Below are 20,221 nucleotides of genomic sequence, written 5' to 3'. Positions count from 1 at the left end.
AATCATACTTTTGGCTAGGGAATTCCAAGATTTAGACACAAAAAACAGGCTTAAAACAAAAATATATGTGGACATCCAGAGAGTGGTTCACATCCTCTGCTGCTCATCTTACCACTTCACCTGCTGTTCAATTACACATACAGACTCCGGGCAAATCAAATGGCCACCTACAATGCATTTTACTACTTTATTTTTTTTTCACCAATTGGAAATGCAATTATTTACATCTTAATTTCCATTAGACACATGTTACTGACCAACATATTGAACAAAACCTACAAAGTAATATTTGTTAGAATACTCTGAAGGCATCTATGGATGAGGCAACATTTCATGTCAATGGCCTTTCATCCAAGAGATGTAGTAGGTTTTAAGCTGCATTGTTAGCTCTTGGGGTGGCCTGAATCCACCATCTTCTAATGCAGAGATGTTATCAACTGAGTTAGGATGAATTTAAAGTACTGGCAATGCCACAATCAACTTACCAAACAGCAAAAAAAAATCCCAAGATTATGTATCTGTCTCTGGTTGGTTGAAAATGGAGAAAGAGATGACGTACTGATGGCCACTGCATATAATGGCATGTTATTCTGTAACAGTGACAGGAGTTTCAAGTTAAAATGATGAGTTACACAGCGAGACTTGGGTTGAATTAAACAATTTTAATGTGCAGTAAAGGTACAGTACTAAAACACAGCATTAAATGGAGGTAGAACAATACAGCTCACAATTTCCTATTATTGATTCTATGCAGGATTTTTTTGTAAAAAGTTCCCTTAGTTCTAATCAACTGATTTGAGGTTCAGAAGTAATCCATTTCTCTATGAACCTTGGTTCCTTGTGTTAATGTTGCACTTGGAAGCCATTTACCAAATTCTCTCTCAAGACAGGCATTCTCATCCAAGTTGGTGGTCTTCCAAAGACTGGTAAAACCCACAGTTCATGGGAGAAGCTATGCTTTACTTCAGTCTTGAGGAAAACCAGGCCTACCAAATACATGACAAAAGTTACTGGAGTCATAAAGCCTGTAAGTCAAGGGGTGCTGGCTACTTCCTTGACTGAGGGAACCTGGGTGGGGGAGGATCTTAATCTGTTGTTGCAGTTGAGACAGCCTAAGAGAGGCTGTCTCAACTGAAACAGAGGGAGCCTAGGGGATCTCATTAGATTAAGGCAGGGTGAACCCCAGAGATCTCACTGTCACTTAGCAGAAAACCAGATACAAGTATTGGGAACCCAGGGTGAGGGGAGAACTCCCTCCAAGACTGGGAACCTGAGTAACTAGCCATTCTGGGATTTGGTCACCATTTTCTAGTTACACCAGCAATCCTCTGTGCCACAAGCTTCATCCAAGTACACTATCCCAATAGTATTACACCAATTAGTAATCCGTAAATGACTAACCCATGAGCAAATGCTATCATCTCTATCAAGAAGCCTTAAAAAAATCACCAAAACTCCATCAATATCCTATAGGATTGATTTCAGATAACCTTAAAATCAACTAATCCCCAGTCACATGAAAAGTCCTCTGCATAATCTGAAACCCATTATTGTAAACTGATATTCAATATTTGAAACCTTTATTCATTGAATATAATGTCCAATGAACTTAAAAATAATCTAGAAAATATGGAATCCCTCAGCAAGAGCAGTTCAGTGAGCCAATCCATGCAACCTACCCTCAGGATTTCATGACACAGGAAAAGTTGAAGGGTCTAACTGTTGCAATCAAAGATATTCTATTGCTTTTCTCATGCTCAACCACAAAAATTAAAAACCGTTCAGCCATCTAGCCAAAGTTCAACAGGTGGTCAACGTCACATAAAGATAAAGAATTCAAAGCATTAACTCAGGAAGAAACATTGCTGACATCTAAATGCAAATGCAAAGCAACCTGCTTCAGAGTCACAGAAAACTTACAGCCCGGGAAGCCACTGCATCTGTGTTGGTCAAAAAAAATCCATCCAATCTGACCTCACCTTCCAGCACTTGGTTGTCAGCTCAAAGTACACAACCAGGTACTTTTTAAATGTAATGAGGGGTCCTGCCTCTACCACCCCTCACGCAACAAGTTTCAGACCATCACCACTCACACTTGTTAGGGAAAATACACGATCACATTTCCAACAAAGCACCACTGATAAAATCAGGATGACTTAAGTGAAAGGGACTGTAATTAATTATGGGAAGTGGGTCAGATTCCACTAAATTAAGAGGAATGGTAAATTGTGAGGCAGAATGCTGACAACTGTAGGAAGAACAGATTGACCACATATAGATTGATGCAGATTCATGCGCGTATAGTGGTAGACTAGTGTTAAGTAATGAGACAAGTAACCCAGAGATCTGAACTAACAATCCAAAAACCTGAGCAGAAACCCCTTCGTGATAGCTGTGGAATTTAAATTCAGTTAATAATCTGTAATTTTAAAAAAACACAGCTGGTTTTGGTAACAACAAAACCATTGAATCTATGGAAAGACTACAAAGAAAATACAATTGCAACAGGAATAAGAAATTACAGTTATTACAAAAATGTAAATAGTTTTATTCTACACTGGGTGAACGGATTGTTGAACATGGATTTTTTTTGGACTGAGACACCATTAAATCAATTGCCTTGTTGACCTATCTGGTCACTTTTGGAGCACCAGGAATGGACACTTACATGGAAGTTAACATACCAGCATCTGCAACCTAGATGAGGACCAGAGCTGTCAATCCACAACTGAGCTTAGATAAAATGGGAGTTAGGTGCTCACTCCATGGAAACTTTGGCATCTTGATCCCATTTTCTAATGATCTGTATATTGAGTACAGAACAGATAGGACAAGCACATTAATGTGCACTGACCATTTTAGAAAATCATCACAGAAAAGGGCGAAACCAATATTTTTGTTCTCAGCTCCCATACATCTCACAACACCTTTCAAAATAGAAGCAAAGAAGAAAAAAATCGAATATAACCATGTCCCCAATAAACTCTGACCAGCCTGTTGAGGACCTTCAGATGCTTCCAATTTTATACCTTGTCTTTGGGTTAGAGGCATTTAAGCCTTGAAATTCCGAGAGTACGTGAGTCAAGACATGGATCAGATCTTAAACCTGATTGTTCAAAAAGCTTTAAGTCGTGTAAATGGCTAAATGAATCAGAATTTCACAAAGATACAGCTAACATCAGCTACATAATGGGAAAGCAAAGGATATATATGTGGCCTGTAGAGAGACTAAAAACTACCAAGTCCTTTACAAGCTTTTGCTTGCAAGATCCTTCCTTACTGGCAAAGCTTCTGTTCATAATTTGTTAATGATACAAAACTAGGTGGCAGTGAGGGCTCTGAAGAAGATAGAGTCATGCTTCAAGGTGATATAGACAGACCAAGTGAACAGACGAGAATATGGAAGATGGAAGACAATATGGAAGAATGTGAGGCTATCTACTTCAATGGAGAAAATACAATTTTTTTGAAAATGATAATGGATTGAAAGGTGTTGGTGCTCAGAGGGATTTGGGTGTTATGTATATGGATCATTAAAAGTTTACATACAGGTACAGCAAGTAATTAGGAAGACGAACAGTAATGTTGGCCTTTAGTAAGGCACTTTACTACAAGAGTAGAGTTGCCTTGCTCCAATTATATAGGACCCTGACGTGTGCATCTGGACTATTGTACAAATTTAACCTCCCTCCCAAGGGAGGATATAACTACAATAGAGAGGACGGAGCAAAGGATCATCAGATTAATTCCTGGAGTGGCACATGAAAAGAGGTTAAGTAGACCAAATTTATAAGGTCTAGAGTTTTGAAGACTGAGAGGTGATCTCATTGAAACGTACACAGTATCACAGAGTTTCCATTTCCCCTGGCTGGGGTACCTGGAACCAGGAATCACATTAATAAAATAAGCTGCACCATTCATGACTGAGATGAGAAGAAATTTCTTCACCTAGATGGTAGAGAATCATTGGAGTGCTCTACTCAAGAGGGCCTCATTTGCTGACAAGAGATTAAAACGTTCAGAAAATAAGGGAATCAGAGGATATGTGGCTAGTGCAGGAAAGTTGCACTGAGGTAGAAGATCAGCCATGATCTTATTGAATGGCGGAACAGGCATGAGGAGCACACTCCTGCTTCTATTTCTTACATTCTCTCCCCTGTGGTTTTCAAACTGCCATTGAGCAACAAAGGACCAAGAAGTTACAGTCCATCCGTTATTTTTTTCCATATTCATGATCATTGATGAAAGACTGTACCAATTAGCAGTGAATTCCCAATGTCCAGAAACTTGGAATTCATCACTAAAGGAGAAAGGAAGAAGTTGGGAGAAATCTGCTTTAAACATTCAATGGTTTTACCTCATCACTAATGAAACTAAAATTATTTTCCTTCTTTAAATGATACATGCCTGAAAATGAATGTAAGAGAATGGAGAGAAAGGACAGAGAAAAGAATTTTAATGACCTCCAGAAGTGCAATAAATGATAGGGATTATTTCGGCAGACAATCCCACAGATAAATGGGATGCAAGCCATGTCTGCAACTCAACATCCATTTGATAAATTTAATTACAATACCATGGACAGTGGAGGTCAGGCACTTACTGAACAAAACCAAAACAGAATCTGAAAAACAAAAAAAATCCTTGGTCTATTTTTAGCCACTCTCTGAATTATGCAGGATCTAGGATCACCTTGTTTCCCTTTAGCATTCCTGTAATTTCTTTTGCCAGGGAGGGAACAGCACTGTGCTTAAGCTCAGTCTACACACCAGACTCCGGCGAACCAAAAAAAAAATGAGACGGTCTTCCAGAGCCCTCAGGATTATGTAAATGAAGCCACTATTGATGACTGATGAACAAGGCTCCAAACTGCACAGGAATTTAGGAGCAATAACAGAAGGATTAAATCTAAAAATTCATCAAATTTACAATGATTATTATTTTCAAGAAAAGCAAAGCTCTAGTGGTTATTAGTGTAATTAATCTTTGATTTGGTAAATTATGCATTAAGTACCCTTTGCATTGAACGTTATTGCATGATTTAAAAAAAACTCTTCATTTTGCTTTCTATATATTTATACCCAGTACGGCAAGAGTATGAGGCAAGGCACACGTGAAACATCAAACCCGTGATCCACACGGAACTTGTTATTACACAGACATAGAACCTTCCCTGAAATTTGTTTTTCCTATTAGGACGTTTATGAGCGTTGGATTCCCATTCCGACACTCCTCCTGAGCAGCTCTTATTACATCATCCATTTGCTCTTCATTCTCCAGGTTGAGTAAAAAGCCTTTACCACCATATCCCTGAGCAACAGTGTGGTAATCTGTGAAGAAATGAGCAAAGAATGATTAAAAAAAAGCATAGGCACGTTTCGACTTTCCTGAGGCTTTTGCACCTACAGTCCCCAATTACAGTTGTGTTTTTTTTTGGATACATACTGGAGCTCAACATCTTGTATGCAATTCAATGTATATTTGCTTTTCACATGCAGTTTTGTTATTTACACAAGTTGTGCTCCATCTTTTCTTAAGATGGGCTAGTTTCAAATGGCATAGAAGAACTTGTAATAATCCCTATCATGAAGGACACTATATTGGAAAAATTAATTGGACTAAAGGCAGTCAAGTCAACAGGTCCTGGTGGCCTACCTCCAAGGATTTTAAAGGAAATGGCGGCAGAGATAATGAAACTATCAGTTGAAGTTTTTCCAAAATGCAGTGAGTTCCAGGAAGATACCAACCAATTAGAAAACCACTAATGTGACTTGCTTGTTCAACAAGGGAGGGAGACAGAAAGCAGGAAGTTAAGTCTTTAGCTTACCATCTGCTGTTGTCAACATGCTGGAGTCTATAATCAAGGAATAAATCGCTGATCATTTAGAGAAGCTCAGTGTAATCAAACCAAATCAAAATTGCTTTATGAAAGGCAAATCATGTTTGATAAAACAGCCAATTTCTTCAAGGATGTAACAAGCAGTTGAAAGAGGGGAACTTGAACATGTAGTGTATTTGGATTTCCAAAAGGCATTAGACAAGGTGCCACATAAACAGCCGACGCACAAGATAAGAGCTCAGTGTATTTGGGCGAAGTCATAGTCATAGAGTCATACAGCATGGAAACAGGCCCTTCAGCCCAGCTGGTCCATGCCAAACAAGATTCCCGTCTAAGCTAGTCCCATTTGCCAGCGTTTGACCCATATCCCTCTAAACCTTTCCCATCCATGCATCTGTCCATGTACAGTATCTTTTAAATGTTGTTATCGTACCTGCCTCAACCTCTTCCTCTGGCAGCTCATTCCACATACAGACCACACTCTGGGTAAAAAAAGTTGCACCTCAGGTTCCCATTAAATCTCTCCCCTTTCACCTTAAACCTATGCCCTCTAGTTCTTGATTCCCCAACCCTGGGAAAAAGACTGTGCGCATTCACCCTATGTCCATCATAATTTTATACACCTCTACAAGATCACCCCTCATTCTCCTACGCTCCAATGAATAAAGTCCCAACCTGCTCAACCTCTCTCCATAACTCAGTTCCCTTCATCTTCACTTTTAAAATATGTACTGTTTTACAAATGAAACACTTCTCTGCAAAGAAACAGGTATTTAGTTTGCATCGTTTACTGATAATTTAAAACAAAAATCCCTCCAGTTTACTCTCCTCATTTTTGTTCCAAATTGAATAAACTTCTATGTTTATTCTTAACTAAACAATCTTCCAATTCTTCATCTGAATAGGACTAACTTCAATAAATTTATGATAAAATTGTGAGATCAATGTGTGCAAGCATGGATTGAAAAGTGGTTATCGCAAAGAATACAGTGTTGGAATAAATGGGTCTTTTCCAGGCTGAGAGGATGCAACTATTGGGATGCCTCAACAATCAGTTCTTGGTCCTCAATTATTTATTATTTATATAGGATGATCTAGAGGAGACAGCAGGGTGCAAGATATCCATTGATGACACTAAAATAGGTGGGAGGGCATATTGCAATGAGGAAATTTGGACTTTGCAGGATTTTGATAGGTTGAATGAGAAGGGAAGAACTTGGCAAATGGAGTTTCATGTGTGGAGCTGTGAGAATATGCACTTCGGTGAGGGGAATCTAAAAGGCAGACCACAATCTAAATGGAAACAAATTGTACACAAGTGATTTTTAGAGGGATCTAGGTTTTCTTGTGCATAGATCACAAAAAGGTAGCAGGCAGGTGCAGCAAGTAGTTAGGAAGACATGGTATATTGGCTTTGATTGGAAGGAGGTTGGAATTTAGAAAGAGGAAGCTTTGTTACAATTGTACAGAGTGTTGGTGAGCCCACACCTGGAGTACTGTGCACAGTTTTGGTCCCTTTATTTAAGAAAGAATGGACCAGCACTGGAAGCCCAAATGATATTCACCAGTCTAATTCCTGGGATGAGAGAGCTGTCCTACCATGAGTAGCTAAAGTTGGATCTGTATTCTTTGGGAGTTTAGAAGAATGGAGGGAAACCATATTGAAACATACAAGATCCTAAAGGGCATGACAGGGTAGATGTTGAAATGTTACAAGATAAGGGAGTGGTCATTTAAAGCTGAAGTACACATGAACTACTTCTCAGAGGGTGGTGAATCTCTGAAGTTCTCTACTCAGGAGGATTGTGGAGGCTAGATCATTGGAGGTATTTAAAGAAGAGCTAGATAGATGTTCAAAAGATCAGAGAATTCAGGGCTATATGGAAATGACACTGAAGAGGAATTGGGGCCTGAGGTAGATTAACCATAGTCATGTTGAATGGTGGTAAAGGCTTGAGGGGCCAGGCTGCCTACTCCTGCTCCTATTTTCTTGTGTTCTCATGCCCCCCCCCCACCCCTTCCCTCCCATTCATACAATAGAACAGCAACTGGTAATGGGGCTGGGGAAGGGAGGATTGAAAAATCTTATTGAGAAGAAGAGAGTATATTTCAATTGAATTCCAGATTCCACAAACAGCCAGCCACATACCAGTGTACGACAGGTCACAGGCCACGCTGCTGCCTAGCAATGGAACCTGTTCTCGAGAAATCTGGCTCCAGCCTGCATCATTTCCCACCAAAGCAATTACAGGAGTCTGAAACAACAACAGATAAAGGGAAAATAGAAATTCTGATGCACGCACAACGTGGACATTATGCATTAAGACCCCTGCAAACATAGATCATGAGTTCTAGTTTAACATTATTGGAAATACAAACCAATAATGCAGAGTGGCAGAGGAGCAGTTACGATGTGATTCTATGAGGGACTTTGATTAATATCAGCCAGTGAAACTATGGAGGCAGATCTTCGTCCCCAACACCAGCACTTATACTGTGACTTCATCCAAGTGTGGTGGTCAGCAATGGCACCTTCCAGCCTACTCCAGTCAGCTTCAGCTACAGCTCCTCCCATGCTGCACATGGAGTCCAATAGGGCAGTGCGATCATCTGCAGACTTCGGGCTGGGGAATCTGCCAGCTGAGCCTGTGGCAAGTTAACCCTGGCACAAGCAGAGTAATTGCCGTACAAAATAATGGGAGAAATTCGCTCTCTGTAGGAAGGCAAGTTACAAAGTATTTTGATGATTTACTTTTATTTCAGATGTATGAAAATTTTAAGTGCTTTAAAATTAAGAAAACTATATAATTTAGCATTTAAATTTCTAACACGTGCAAATTTAACTAAATGTTTGTGAATATCAAAGACATTCACAAATATTCATAGGCTCTAATCATACTGACAGCTTCAATGGCCTGTGTGTCTGGGGCATGGAGACTCGCTGGCTGTCATAATGGTACAGAGAAATCAGCCAGCTGCCTGTGGTCAGACAGCCCCTACAATGCACTCAGCCATAACAATGTGCTGGGAGCCTGGCTCTCAACTGACAACTGCACTAGGAAACAAATAGCATGGTCCAAGGGCACGTGGCAAACAATTCCAGGAGAAAGGCAGATCTGCCTCATTCTAATTATTCATAACTTAACTCTAAAGGTGCAATAACAATGTACCTTTAACATACTAAAAATATCTCAAGGTGTTTCACAAGACTGCAATTGGACAAAAATTGACTTGACTAAAAGGAGGACATTTTAGATAATATATTCCCAAAGGCTGAGAACAAGCTGCCCCAGTGCTCACTCAACTGTGGTTGAAATGTGGTCCAGGAAACCAAAGCAGGAATCATTCTGACAAGAAAAATAACATAGTGCAAAGAGGTGGCTTACAAAAGGCAGCATCAGGACAGCTTGTACGTTGTGATTTCTCCCAATGATGGCAGACTGACAAGATATTACTTTGCTGAAAACTGCACTCAGCATGACAGCCCAAAGTTACTGTCATAAAATTGGTTAATTCCAGCAAAAGTACAACACATACCTTGTGCCGTTTAAAAGTGTCAAATTCAGCAATGCTGTAGCCCAAGGAACCATCTCCATAAATGATCCAAACCTGGATAAAATAAAACATAGTTGTTTACAGATTCCCACAGAACAGCAGCTTGTGTCATTACCTTAGACAGAGAGCACAGCAAAAATTCTAAAAATGAGACTGCATTTTTAAACTTGGATGTTAATGTTTGTGAATTAAGCCAATTTGTTTTAGCTATGATCTCTCAACAAGCATATTTTTCCATAGAGTCGTAGAATCATACAGCACAGAAATAGGCCTTTCAGCACACCACATCCATGCCAACCATATCTATACCGATCCCATTTACCAGCACTTGGTCCATAGTCTTCTGTAAATTGGCAATTCAAGTGCTTGTCTAGATACTACTTCAGATGGTGATGAGTCTCCACCTCCACCACCATCTCAGGCAGTGTGTTCCAGATTCCAACCATCCACAAGGTGAAAAGTCTGTCTTTACCTCTCGCTGTCTTGGTGAAGCAGCCAGCATAATCAAAGACCCCACCCACCCGGGACGTTCTCTCTTCTCTCCTCTTCCATCGGGTAGAAGATACAGGTGCCTGAGGGCACGTACCACCAGACTTAAGGACAGCTTCTACCCCACTGTGATAAGACTATTGAACGGTTCCCTTATACGATGAGATGGACTCTGACCTCACGATCTACCTTGTTGTGACCTTGCACCTTATTGCACTGCACTCTCTCTGGAGCTGTGAAACTTTACTCTGTACTGTTATTGTTTTTACCTGTACTACATCAATGCACTCTGTACTAACTCAATGTAACTGCACTGTGTAATGAATTGACCTGTACGATCGGTTTGTAAGACAAGCTTTTCACTGTACCTTGGTACAAGTGACAATAATATACCAATACCTCCTTCTGAACCTTTTACCCTCAACCCACAACCTCTAGTTTTTGACACTTCTGCCATGGGGAAAAGTTTCCTTCTATGTGCCCTATCTATACTTCTATCAGGTCACCTTCAGTCTCTTCTGCTCCAAGGAAAACAAACACAGCCTGTCCATTCTCTCCTCATAACTGAAACACTCCATCCCAGATAACATCGTGGTGAATCCCCTCTATATTCTCTCCAGTGCAATCACATCCTTCTTGTGGTGTGGCAGCCAGAGGTGCACACAGTGTGGCCTAATCAGTGATTTATACAGTTGTAGCATAATCTCCTGATCTTATATTCTTTGCCCCAGCTAATGAAGGCATGCATCCTGTTTGCCTTCTTCATCACACCTGTGCTGCTACCTCCAGGGATCCTTGGATTTGTACACAGATGTCCCTCTGTTCCTCAATACTACCCAAGGCCTTACCATTCATTGTGTACATCCTACCCTTCTTAGTTCTCCCAAAGTGCACCATCTTGCACTTATCATTGCTCAGCCCATCTCATCATCCCTTCTGCTTCAGCTACAAATAACCTACTGTTGCACACTGCTGGAAATGCAAGCTGATAACACATTGATAAGATGATATCGATGAGGCATCAGGATTCGAAGAATGACAACACCACTAATTTATCTCCTTAACCACTGAGATTTAAGAATTAATAAAGAAATGGAATGCACTAAGGAAATGGAGGGAATTTTAATCATGTCCAGAAGGAGAAATAAAAGGATCACAGAGAGAAACAAAAAGTCCATGAAGAATTATTTAAATTTTCAGCAGGAATACGATACCACGATTTTAATTGCGGTAAGCCTCCACGACTGAGTTTTGTATCAGGACTGTAAAACATTGAGCAGGAACCAGCACACTTAACTTTGCGACACAAATGCAGCAATTTCTTGAAAGCCAGATAATTAAAAGAGAGAATAATTCTCTTTTGTGCAAGACTAATGGTAAAGTTGTATAAGTTCTTAACACTATGGCAATTTGCAACACATTGCCTACAAAACATTTGCTTGGTATGTTTGCCATAAACCAATAAGCCTGTGTGCCAAGAACTTGCTTTCAGTTCCCAGCAGATTCCAAACCAACCTTGGAAACAAAATGTTTATATCAATTCCAGCATTCTTCTGCCTTGAATGAGTTTTGAAAACAGAAGTGCTTTAATGTTGTCGGCACACTCCTTAAAAATGGTGAGGTCATCCAATCTCATTTTGTAGAAGTACTGTACAAGAAGAAACTTCTGCAGCCCAGATCACTAATCACAAAATACAAGACTGGGTTTGAGTTTGTGGCAAAACAAGGGCTCTATAAAAGACCACTTAAGGGACTTAGATGGCACCTCCAGCAGCACTTCTAAACTAAGCTGAGCCCTAGTTGTGGCTTGAATCCAGATCCTAGGAAGTAAAAAGCCAGAACCAAAAACATATAACTATCGTGGAACTAATGAAACAACTCGTTGGTAAAAAGAATTCACACAGGCTCATCTACAAGTTGAACTTTCAATAAAATCTTTTAAATGATTTGATGTGCTACAGCTCCCCGCACTTCCTTTTGAAGGTGCGTGATCGGTACACGTTCACAAACCAGAGCAGTATACTGTATCGTACTACTGACACATAGTCCTCTGAAGAAGCACAAAAGATTCCATTGACCTGAGACTCTGGTCTGCAAAGCTTGGCTCCAAGTGCAAATCCGCCACCCACTCCAAGTGTGCCAAAAGCTCCTGGAACAGGAAAATAAGAGAGATGAACTATCTATTAGAAATGTAGAAATAGCTTCAACCAAATTTAAAAAAAATACACACAAAGGAATGTGTCACTCCTATCCTTGTCTCCTAACAAGAATTTGGACCGTAAATGGATTTACAGTGCTGAAGAACCCACACAGGTCAAAGCTGTCAGTGAGTTTCTGAGCCTCCTGTGCTCTCTCTGTCCGCTACCTGCTCTTTAGGTCCTGGGTTTTCTGCTGGAGCTCAGTCTTCAGGTGTCCTTAGAGAGTCATTTCTTTTCTCTTGATGAAAGATGGAGCTTCCAATCCAGGAACACCTTATGTTTGTTGGTAATTAGCTTCTCGATCTCCTGGTCATCCTCATCAAGCTTCTTCTTGATGGAGAAGCCAAGTGTCTCTTCACAAGTGCTAATACGTCATACTTCAGAGCAGCCCACAAATTGTAGGCTACATGTTGTCAAGTTATATGCGAGGCGCTGAGAAGTGCTACCTATGCGAGGTCCTTGTGAGCTCTGATGAACTAACCAGTGAGCATCAATTGATATTTAACCACAGACAGCAAATCATAGCTCAACCCAACCCAGCTCTGAACAATATCCATTTTCTAGGGAGACATCCTGTACAAAACCTCCCCATTCTTAAACCCCAACCCTTTCTCAATACAAGCCATTTGCCTTCTTAACTACTCATTGGATGTGCTTGCTAACTTTTTGTGGCTCATGCACTGTAACACCTCGATCCCTCTGAACTTCACTCATTTGCAGTCTCTTTCCTTTTGATTCCTTTCACTGAAGTGCACGACCTGACACTTGCCTACTTCTTAGGAAAAGTCAGTCATAAACAAGAACTCTGGTTGATTCCTGTCACCCACACTTCTAGCTCAGAAGTTCCTTTGATGATCCAGCTACCACTTACCAGGATCAAGCCATCGAAGAGGTCCTCGAGGTTTCAAGATATAAGCAGCACTGCCCACAAAATCACCACCATCAGTCACAATTATGCTATCCTCCTCCAACAAACGTTCGACATGATGCAGAACCTTCAAAGGGTTCAGATGTTTTTCCACTTTCTCCTCTGACTTTTCACTGGAAGAGAAATGAATGAAGTACCTTAGAAACATTGCCGGTTCTTACCGGCTCAAAAACAAACATGTCATCAAGTTCTCAAAAATCTGAAACATTGTCTGGTTCAGTTGGTTACATTTTTATCTCAGCTGGAAATGTGTAGGGTTCAAGTAAAACCCCCAAGGATGCATTATAGTTCCATGGAGAAGTCACTGATTTGAACCGTTAACTTATCTCCTCTCTCCCCTTTCAGTTCCTGGCCTGTTGAGTATTTCCAACATTTTCTGTTTTTATAAGATATTTTTACTCAAGAACAAGAACCTAAGAAAACTGAAGCAGGGGCCACCAAGCCCCGCAAGTCTGCCCTGCCATTCAAAACAATCGTGGCTGACCTATGCTGGCCTAATTCCTCTTCTGTGCCAGTGTCCCATAGCCCTCAATTCCTCAATCTTTCAAATATTTATCCATCTCCACTTTAAATATATCTAATGATCTGGCCTCCACCAACCTCTGGAGAAGAGAATTCCAGAGATTCACTACCTTCTGGACAATTCCTATGCACTCCAGTTTTCAATGACTTGTTCCTTATTTTGCAGCTATGTCTCCTTGTTCGTGACTCTCCCACTATTAAAAACATCTCAACACCTACACTGTCATGGTCCCTTAGGATCTTATATGTTTGAATGAGGTCCTTCTCGTTCTTCTAAACTTCAAGGAATACAGACCCAAACTAACTAATTTCACTTGATAGGACAACTCTCTTCACCCAGGAGTCAGTCTGGTGAATCTCCTTTGTATCACTTCCAATGCTACAATATCCTTTCTTAATTAAGGGGGCTAAAACTGTGCACAGTACTTCAGATGTGGTCTCACAAACATCCTGTACAAAACCTCCCTATTCTTAAACTCCAACTCTTTCTCAATATAAGCCATTTGCCTTCTTAACTACTCGTTGGATGTGCTTGCTAACTTTTTGTGGCTCATGCACTGTAACACCTAGATCCCTCTGAACTTCACTCATTTGCAGTCTCTTTCCTTTTGATTCCTTTCACTGAAGTGCACGACCTGACACTTGCCCACATTAAACTCCTTTTGCTAGGTTTTCGCCCAATCACTCAATCTATCTCCATCCCGCTGCAGAATCACAATGTCCTCTTTACAACGTGCCTTTCCACCTATGTTCACATCACTTATCTTGAAGGTGAAAGATCTCACAAATCTGAAATTTCTCTTGCATCCTTTTCCCAAACCTCCTTACAGTTAACTTTACTCTTCATTTTAGTCATCCTGAATAACTGGAAACACGTAACCTATTCTTACTTATCCTTTCGTAGCTCAAAACACTTGTTATAGCTCCTTGTAATCAATGTTCTGGAAAGAAAATGGTCCCAATAGGTTTATAGGGAATTCAGCTTCCTTTCTCTTTATAATCCCACCTATTTGCCTTCTCCTTCTTAACATCTCCCTCCTTCAGATCCTGGGTCCATTCACTGGGAGCCTGGTAGCCCTTTAGCCCTTCTGCCAACTGAATCAAAAAGGAACCAGCATCTCCTGAAAGAAATATAGATGTAACAGTCAGACATATTGTAAGCAGAGCTACAACTGAAAATCTCAGGTAAGATCAAATTCTCAGAACAGTGGGTTCTGACTGGGTCAAGCAGTATCCTCGCAAAACTCTGCAACTTGGTCAAGAAGCAGTCAATTACTCCCTTCAACAGTCCAAAGGGAGTCAGGAACCTCCGTACCCATTTGGATTTAGGCAGCAATTTCCCTTTTAAATATAAACATACCAATTTAATCCAAATGAGTGACAAACTACAGTGATTATATATTGAATAGTAATAAATAATACTGGTTAAGTAATGTGCCATCTAATGCAGAAGATGAAATGTTGTTCCTCAAGTTTAGGTAGGGCTTTGCTGGAATAGTGCAAAAGGCTAAACTGGAAGTGCAAAGAATCAAAATAACATGTGGGTCACCCATGAGGACTGAATGGAGATGTTCTGCAAAGTGGTTTCTCAAGTCTAATTTAAAGCTACAATCACTTGCACTTCTTCCAATTTAGCAGATTGCATTTAGTGCTCAAAATGTGGTCTCCCCTACATCAGAAAAACCACATTCCGATTTGATGAAGGCTTTGCAGAACACTGCCATTCAGTTGCAAGAATAACTGAGCTACCAATCGCCTTTCACTTTAATTCTTCATCCAACTCCCATGCCAAACTTTGTCTTTGGTCCCTACACTGTTCCAATAAAACCCAACGTAGGCTTGAGGATCAGCACCTCACTGTCCAGCTTGGCACACTTTAGCCTTTAAGACTCAATATTGAATTTAATAATTTCAGATAATTCACCTTTCCTGTTGTGTCGGTGCCAGCCAAAACAGTTCTAAAACAAATCATTCACCTGCAACATTAACTCAAATTTTCCTCTCTCTGTGCAGATCCTACAATATTTACAACTTTCTCTTTTATTTCACATTTACAGTAACTGCTGTGTTCAGCATCTCATAGCTCCGGAACTTTTTTCATCTTTTTAATATGCTGAGTTATTTTCCTCCATTTACACTCCTCCAGACAAATCAGCTATAATTTGCAGACGTTCATTTCCCTTTCCTAGATAGTCACCAAAAGCAATTGTGTTAACTAGACAACCCTGGTGTCCACCCCATCACAAACATTCCATTTTTACCTTTTCTCTCTGCAACTTTAAGCTTGGTCTTTCACTTTTCCAGTTCTGAACAAGTGTCATTGCCGTGAAATGCTAACTGTTTAAATCACCACACATGCTGCCTGGCCAGCTGAGCATTTGCAGCATTTTCTGTGCTTACATTAATCTACCCAAACTGACTTCTCATAACCCCTTCACTTTACTGAACTCCCTCTCCAAACGGAAGTGAAAAGCGCTTGAACGCTAGCAGTAACCTTCATGTTTTTCCCAAAAGATATTATTTCCATGTGAACAATGGAAAAGGCTTTCAGTCAAACTGTAATCAGAGAGCCTTGCATAAAAATTTTCTAACAAGGGTTATTGGAAACTTGATATTGACTTCAAAAGTGGACAGCCTGCCCCAAATACATCTTCTCTTTAGTGTGAGAGCATGGAGATAAAATGGCACAAACCTTGGGTAGTCTTAACAGAGATCAAAGGCAAGTGACTAGACCAGTCACATCATGGATCACAGACTTCTTTAGGGATGCGAGATGCACAGTGAGACAAATGCAAGGATCTAATTCTTCATTTTTAATGGCAACGTCACCACTTACCTTTCACAGCAACTGTTGGCTTCCAGAAGATATCAGAGTTTTTTAGCAGCTGCGAGTGATCACGGTTAACAGCAATTATCTTGCTGCGTCTAGTTAGGACGCGTCCATAGGACAAGCGGAAATCACACACAGTACCTATTACAGCAAAACAAAACCATCAGATGAGGGAGAACTGTAATCATTGACCGCACAGCAGATTTACCCCACACAAAAACTCAACTGACAGGAGGCCTGATTAATGCTAGTTTTACTGTAGTTAAGGTTCCGGACTGCATATTTCTTTAAGTACAGATTTCCTACAATAAATACTTCTTTTCTAGAGTAGCTGCCAGTAATCAGCTAAGCGCTTAGGAGTGATCCACTGTATAAAGGAGAAGAAACAAGTTGCATTATTTTTCCAAAGGCACAATGCCAGTTTGGTTTCTGTAGTATCCTGTACTAACTGTTAATAAGGATATTAAGGGTGAAGGAATCATGTTAGGTGAAACGGGTCATGGCAGAGATCATGATGTACTTTACAGGATTGAGGGGTTCAATGGCCTACCCTTGTTTCTATTTGATGTATGAAAAAAGAAGATAAAATGAATTTTCAAACAAAAAGTCAAAGGCCAAGGCTGTTCCCATCACAACTGTTCACACTTACTCATCACTCACTCTTTAAGCTACTTTGACAGTTCCAGCAAAACTAGCTGATAAGTACAGCAAGCTACCACTCTCCCATTTCCTCATCATGCAAGAAAGCATCTAATCTGTGTTTAAACATTTCAGAGATCCTTGCCAACAGAAGCCAGAAATCACAGAACCTAGCAGAATGGCAAATCCAACCAGTTTGCTTACAAAGAGAGATGCATCATGTAGCACTATGTACACGGAGGGGCTGCTGCCATTATTACTGCACTTCTGAGTTTACCATGGCATGAAATGCTATATGATATGTGACATGCCCACAATAAGCACAAGTCCATTCATTCAGATTTAAAGATTTAGTTGATGTCTGCAGAGGTAGTTGAGACAACATGGCTGAAGATCTCGGATATAATTCAGTCAGGATCTTACTGACCTGCAAGAATGACCAAGTCAGCTTTTTTAAGAGCATCCCTTCGGTTCTGTCGGATATGAATGGGACTGTCCCTGCCCAGCATTCCTCGAGCCATGCCTCCCAGGAAGCAGGGGATTGCCAGAGATTCCAACGCTGACCTAAATGGAAAATTTTACATGTCAGACGTTACTGGATAACTGTTGACCATGAATTGTCCAATTTTCACCAGTTAATGACTCTCTATTGATCTGACAATGCTGCTTGTTCTCCAGAACGCTGTCACTGCATGCAGAGCACACTTTTGCACCAACAGCACCTGAAGCATGATTCTAAGATCTAAGCCATCATTACGTACATGGAAGTCTGTATTTTTGGGTGCATGTGTGCAAAACATCTGGATATCATTTTTAAAATGTGTCCTCAATAGGTTGCACTGTTTAAAGAAGGGAAAAAGAGGGTTTCAATACCATCCCTCCTCTAAAGTATTGCTTGACCTTCCTCTTTGCTAGAAGTCTTACCTATGTAAACTGGTGGTGATGTTCTGACTTGTACAACTGGGACACTCATAGCAAATTTGAACAAGATTCTGGAGACGAAATCCACCTGTCAGCTTCATGCATAGTTCAACTCCAAACAGCAGAGCAACTTAAGCATTCCCATTTATATTTATCTTTCATATACAAATGAGCTACTAAACTGGAACAAGGAAGATAAAATGAAAGGTTAGCCCATGGATATCAGTTACACCTACACCAGCTTACCGGACTTTATTCACTGGTGTAGGTGGGAGTGTTGCCTGACTTCCAAGAAGAATGACTGGCTTTTTAGACCTGCTCACCATCTCCATGCAGCACTGCACCTAAAGAAACAAAAAAAAAGCTGCCAGAAATCACTGCAAGAGCAGTGTATGCAAGATACAGTAACAGCAGAATACCAAAGTGGAAATTGAAAATCAAAAAAAAACTGCTTGTGCTGGTAATCTGAAGTAAAGAGAGAAAATGCTCAGAAAATCAAGCAGCATCTGCTGAAAGAGAAAGGGATGACAAAAAGACCCTTTTGTTCTTCAAAATGAAACATTAACTAGGTTTCTCTTTCCACAGATGTTGCCCGAGTTGCTCAGTGTTTTCTGTTTTTACACCATACTGGAAACATTCAGCTGATGGCACATATTAGTTAATAGTAAATGTTGTTGAGCTAAAAAGACCACATTAGTTTGATAACAGACAAAACTTTGCTGAGCTTTGATAGCAGTTACGATTACAACTGCCAATGCTCATCCATTGGAACAGTGGTTAATTCCCAGGCTTCCGTGTGTGTGCCTTCAAGATCTGGAACTGCATCTGTCACAAACCCCATTGCTGACTTCCACATAGAGTTCAACCACAGGGCTCAATCCTGCTGAATGATCCAGCATTATGTTGGGGAAATCACCACTAAGATCACGTCTTACATCAGAAGCTGAAACTGCACTGGTTTCATTGGGGGTTCTAGGGCGTTGAATTAGGAGGCAAGAGGAAAAATTTATTGTTAATATTTTGATCCAATTAAGTGTTTATAATTATTCAAAAAAGTGTTTTGTGTGTTTAATCAACTTTGAATTTTATATATATCTAAAATTATTTACTACAATTTTGATAGTTATTAAAAACTTCTCTACTAACTAATGAGATGGTAGCGTAGCGGTTAGCGTAATGTTATTACAGCGCCAGCGACCCGGGTTCAATTCCCGCCGCTGTCTGTAAGGAGTTTGTACATTCTCCCCGTGTCTGCGTGGGTTTCCTCCGGGTGCTCCGATTTCCTCCCACATTCCAAAGACGTACGGGTTAGGAAGTTGTGGGCGTGCTATGTTGGCGCCGGAAGCGTGGCGACACTTGCGGGCTGCCCCCAGAACACCCTACGCAAAAGATGTATTTCACTGTGTGTTTTGATGTACATGTGACTAATAATCTTATTAAAATGCCTCAATGCTGACAAAGCTCCATTCCCAACTATGCCAGCTGCAATGACCTATTATGGGAATCTTGGGGTCAGTGGCATTGAACCATGTTACCCAACTCCCAAAGGCTGCTAGGTTCCATGGTATGAAAGACTAAAGAGAGAGGATCTCCACCCCAAAGTCAGGTAAGTACACACATAAGGGGAGAAAGCAGGGCCGATCCAGTGCAGTCTCGCCCCGTTTCCGTGTTGTTAATCATTTTCATCATCTTACCGATAGGAAGGTTTCAATTAGCCTCAAAATCCTTCACTTGAGAAAGAGGGCCGAGAGGAATGGAAAAGGATTTCAGCTACAACTAGCATTTCAGAGCTACAGTAAGTTACTTTGTGATATGCTGCACAGTGGAAAAAGCAAGCAACATTTACTGGGTCAAAAAACAAAACCAGCTGCATTGTGCTTTTAGTTTATTATCCCCCACTTTCTTCTCATCTTCTGTTTTCCTGAAGACCTTGATTATTTGCTATGGGGAGGTACCATAAATGGAAATCATCCTCAGTTCTGTGTCTAGGCATGTGCATTCACTTACTTCTCTTTGTCAATATTTTTATTAATTTGAAATAAGTACAAAATGTATGAAACAAAGGAAAAAAAGACAATGTTACAAAATAGATTGTATTGAATCACACAAGAAATCACAATGCTTCATATTGATAAACAAAAAAAAATCAATTGATATTGATAAGATGGAATAATTTTATTACAAAAAAAAACTAACCCCACTACCAAAACCAAAGCTGTTTAGTAACATCCTAAAGACATAGTAGTATTGGCCAATATTTATACATTTAGCACCAAATCAGTGGTTTTGAAAGTAGTTCA

At 40.3% G+C, this 20,221-nt stretch overlaps 2 protein-coding genes across 2 annotated transcripts in view; one reads left to right on the top strand and one right to left on the bottom strand.

The window, feature by feature from the left end:
• Window positions 1-20,221, top strand: part of tirap (toll-interleukin 1 receptor (TIR) domain containing adaptor protein) — a 311,479-nt gene that overhangs the window by 154,471 nt on the left and 136,787 nt on the right. The gene's annotated exons all lie outside the window — the stretch shown is intronic.
• ilvbl (ilvB (bacterial acetolactate synthase)-like) overlaps window positions 643-20,221 on the bottom strand; it is a 36,625-nt gene continuing 17,046 nt past the window's right edge. The window contains exons 7-15 of the mRNA XM_052039967.1: window positions 18,168-18,265; window positions 17,428-17,564; window positions 16,368-16,502; window positions 14,538-14,652; window positions 12,953-13,122; window positions 11,962-12,032; window positions 9,377-9,448; window positions 7,989-8,094; window positions 643-5,330 (exon numbers count right to left, since the gene is read on the bottom strand). Of these exons, the coding sequence (XP_051895927.1) occupies window positions 5,152-5,330; window positions 7,989-8,094; window positions 9,377-9,448; window positions 11,962-12,032; window positions 12,953-13,122; window positions 14,538-14,652; window positions 16,368-16,502; window positions 17,428-17,564; window positions 18,168-18,265 (1,083 nt within the window). The 3' untranslated portion in view covers window positions 643-5,151. The remainder of the gene's footprint in view (window positions 5,331-7,988; window positions 8,095-9,376; window positions 9,449-11,961; window positions 12,033-12,952; window positions 13,123-14,537; window positions 14,653-16,367; window positions 16,503-17,427; window positions 17,565-18,167; window positions 18,266-20,221) is intronic.

This window comes from Pristis pectinata, chromosome 27 (assembly GCF_009764475.1).
Source record: "Pristis pectinata isolate sPriPec2 chromosome 27, sPriPec2.1.pri, whole genome shotgun sequence".
In the NCBI taxonomy this organism is placed as follows: Eukaryota; Metazoa; Chordata; class Chondrichthyes; order Rhinopristiformes; family Pristidae; genus Pristis; species Pristis pectinata.
The sequence above is the reverse complement of the archived record's forward strand: the minus strand, read 5'-3'. Positions and strand labels throughout refer to the sequence as shown.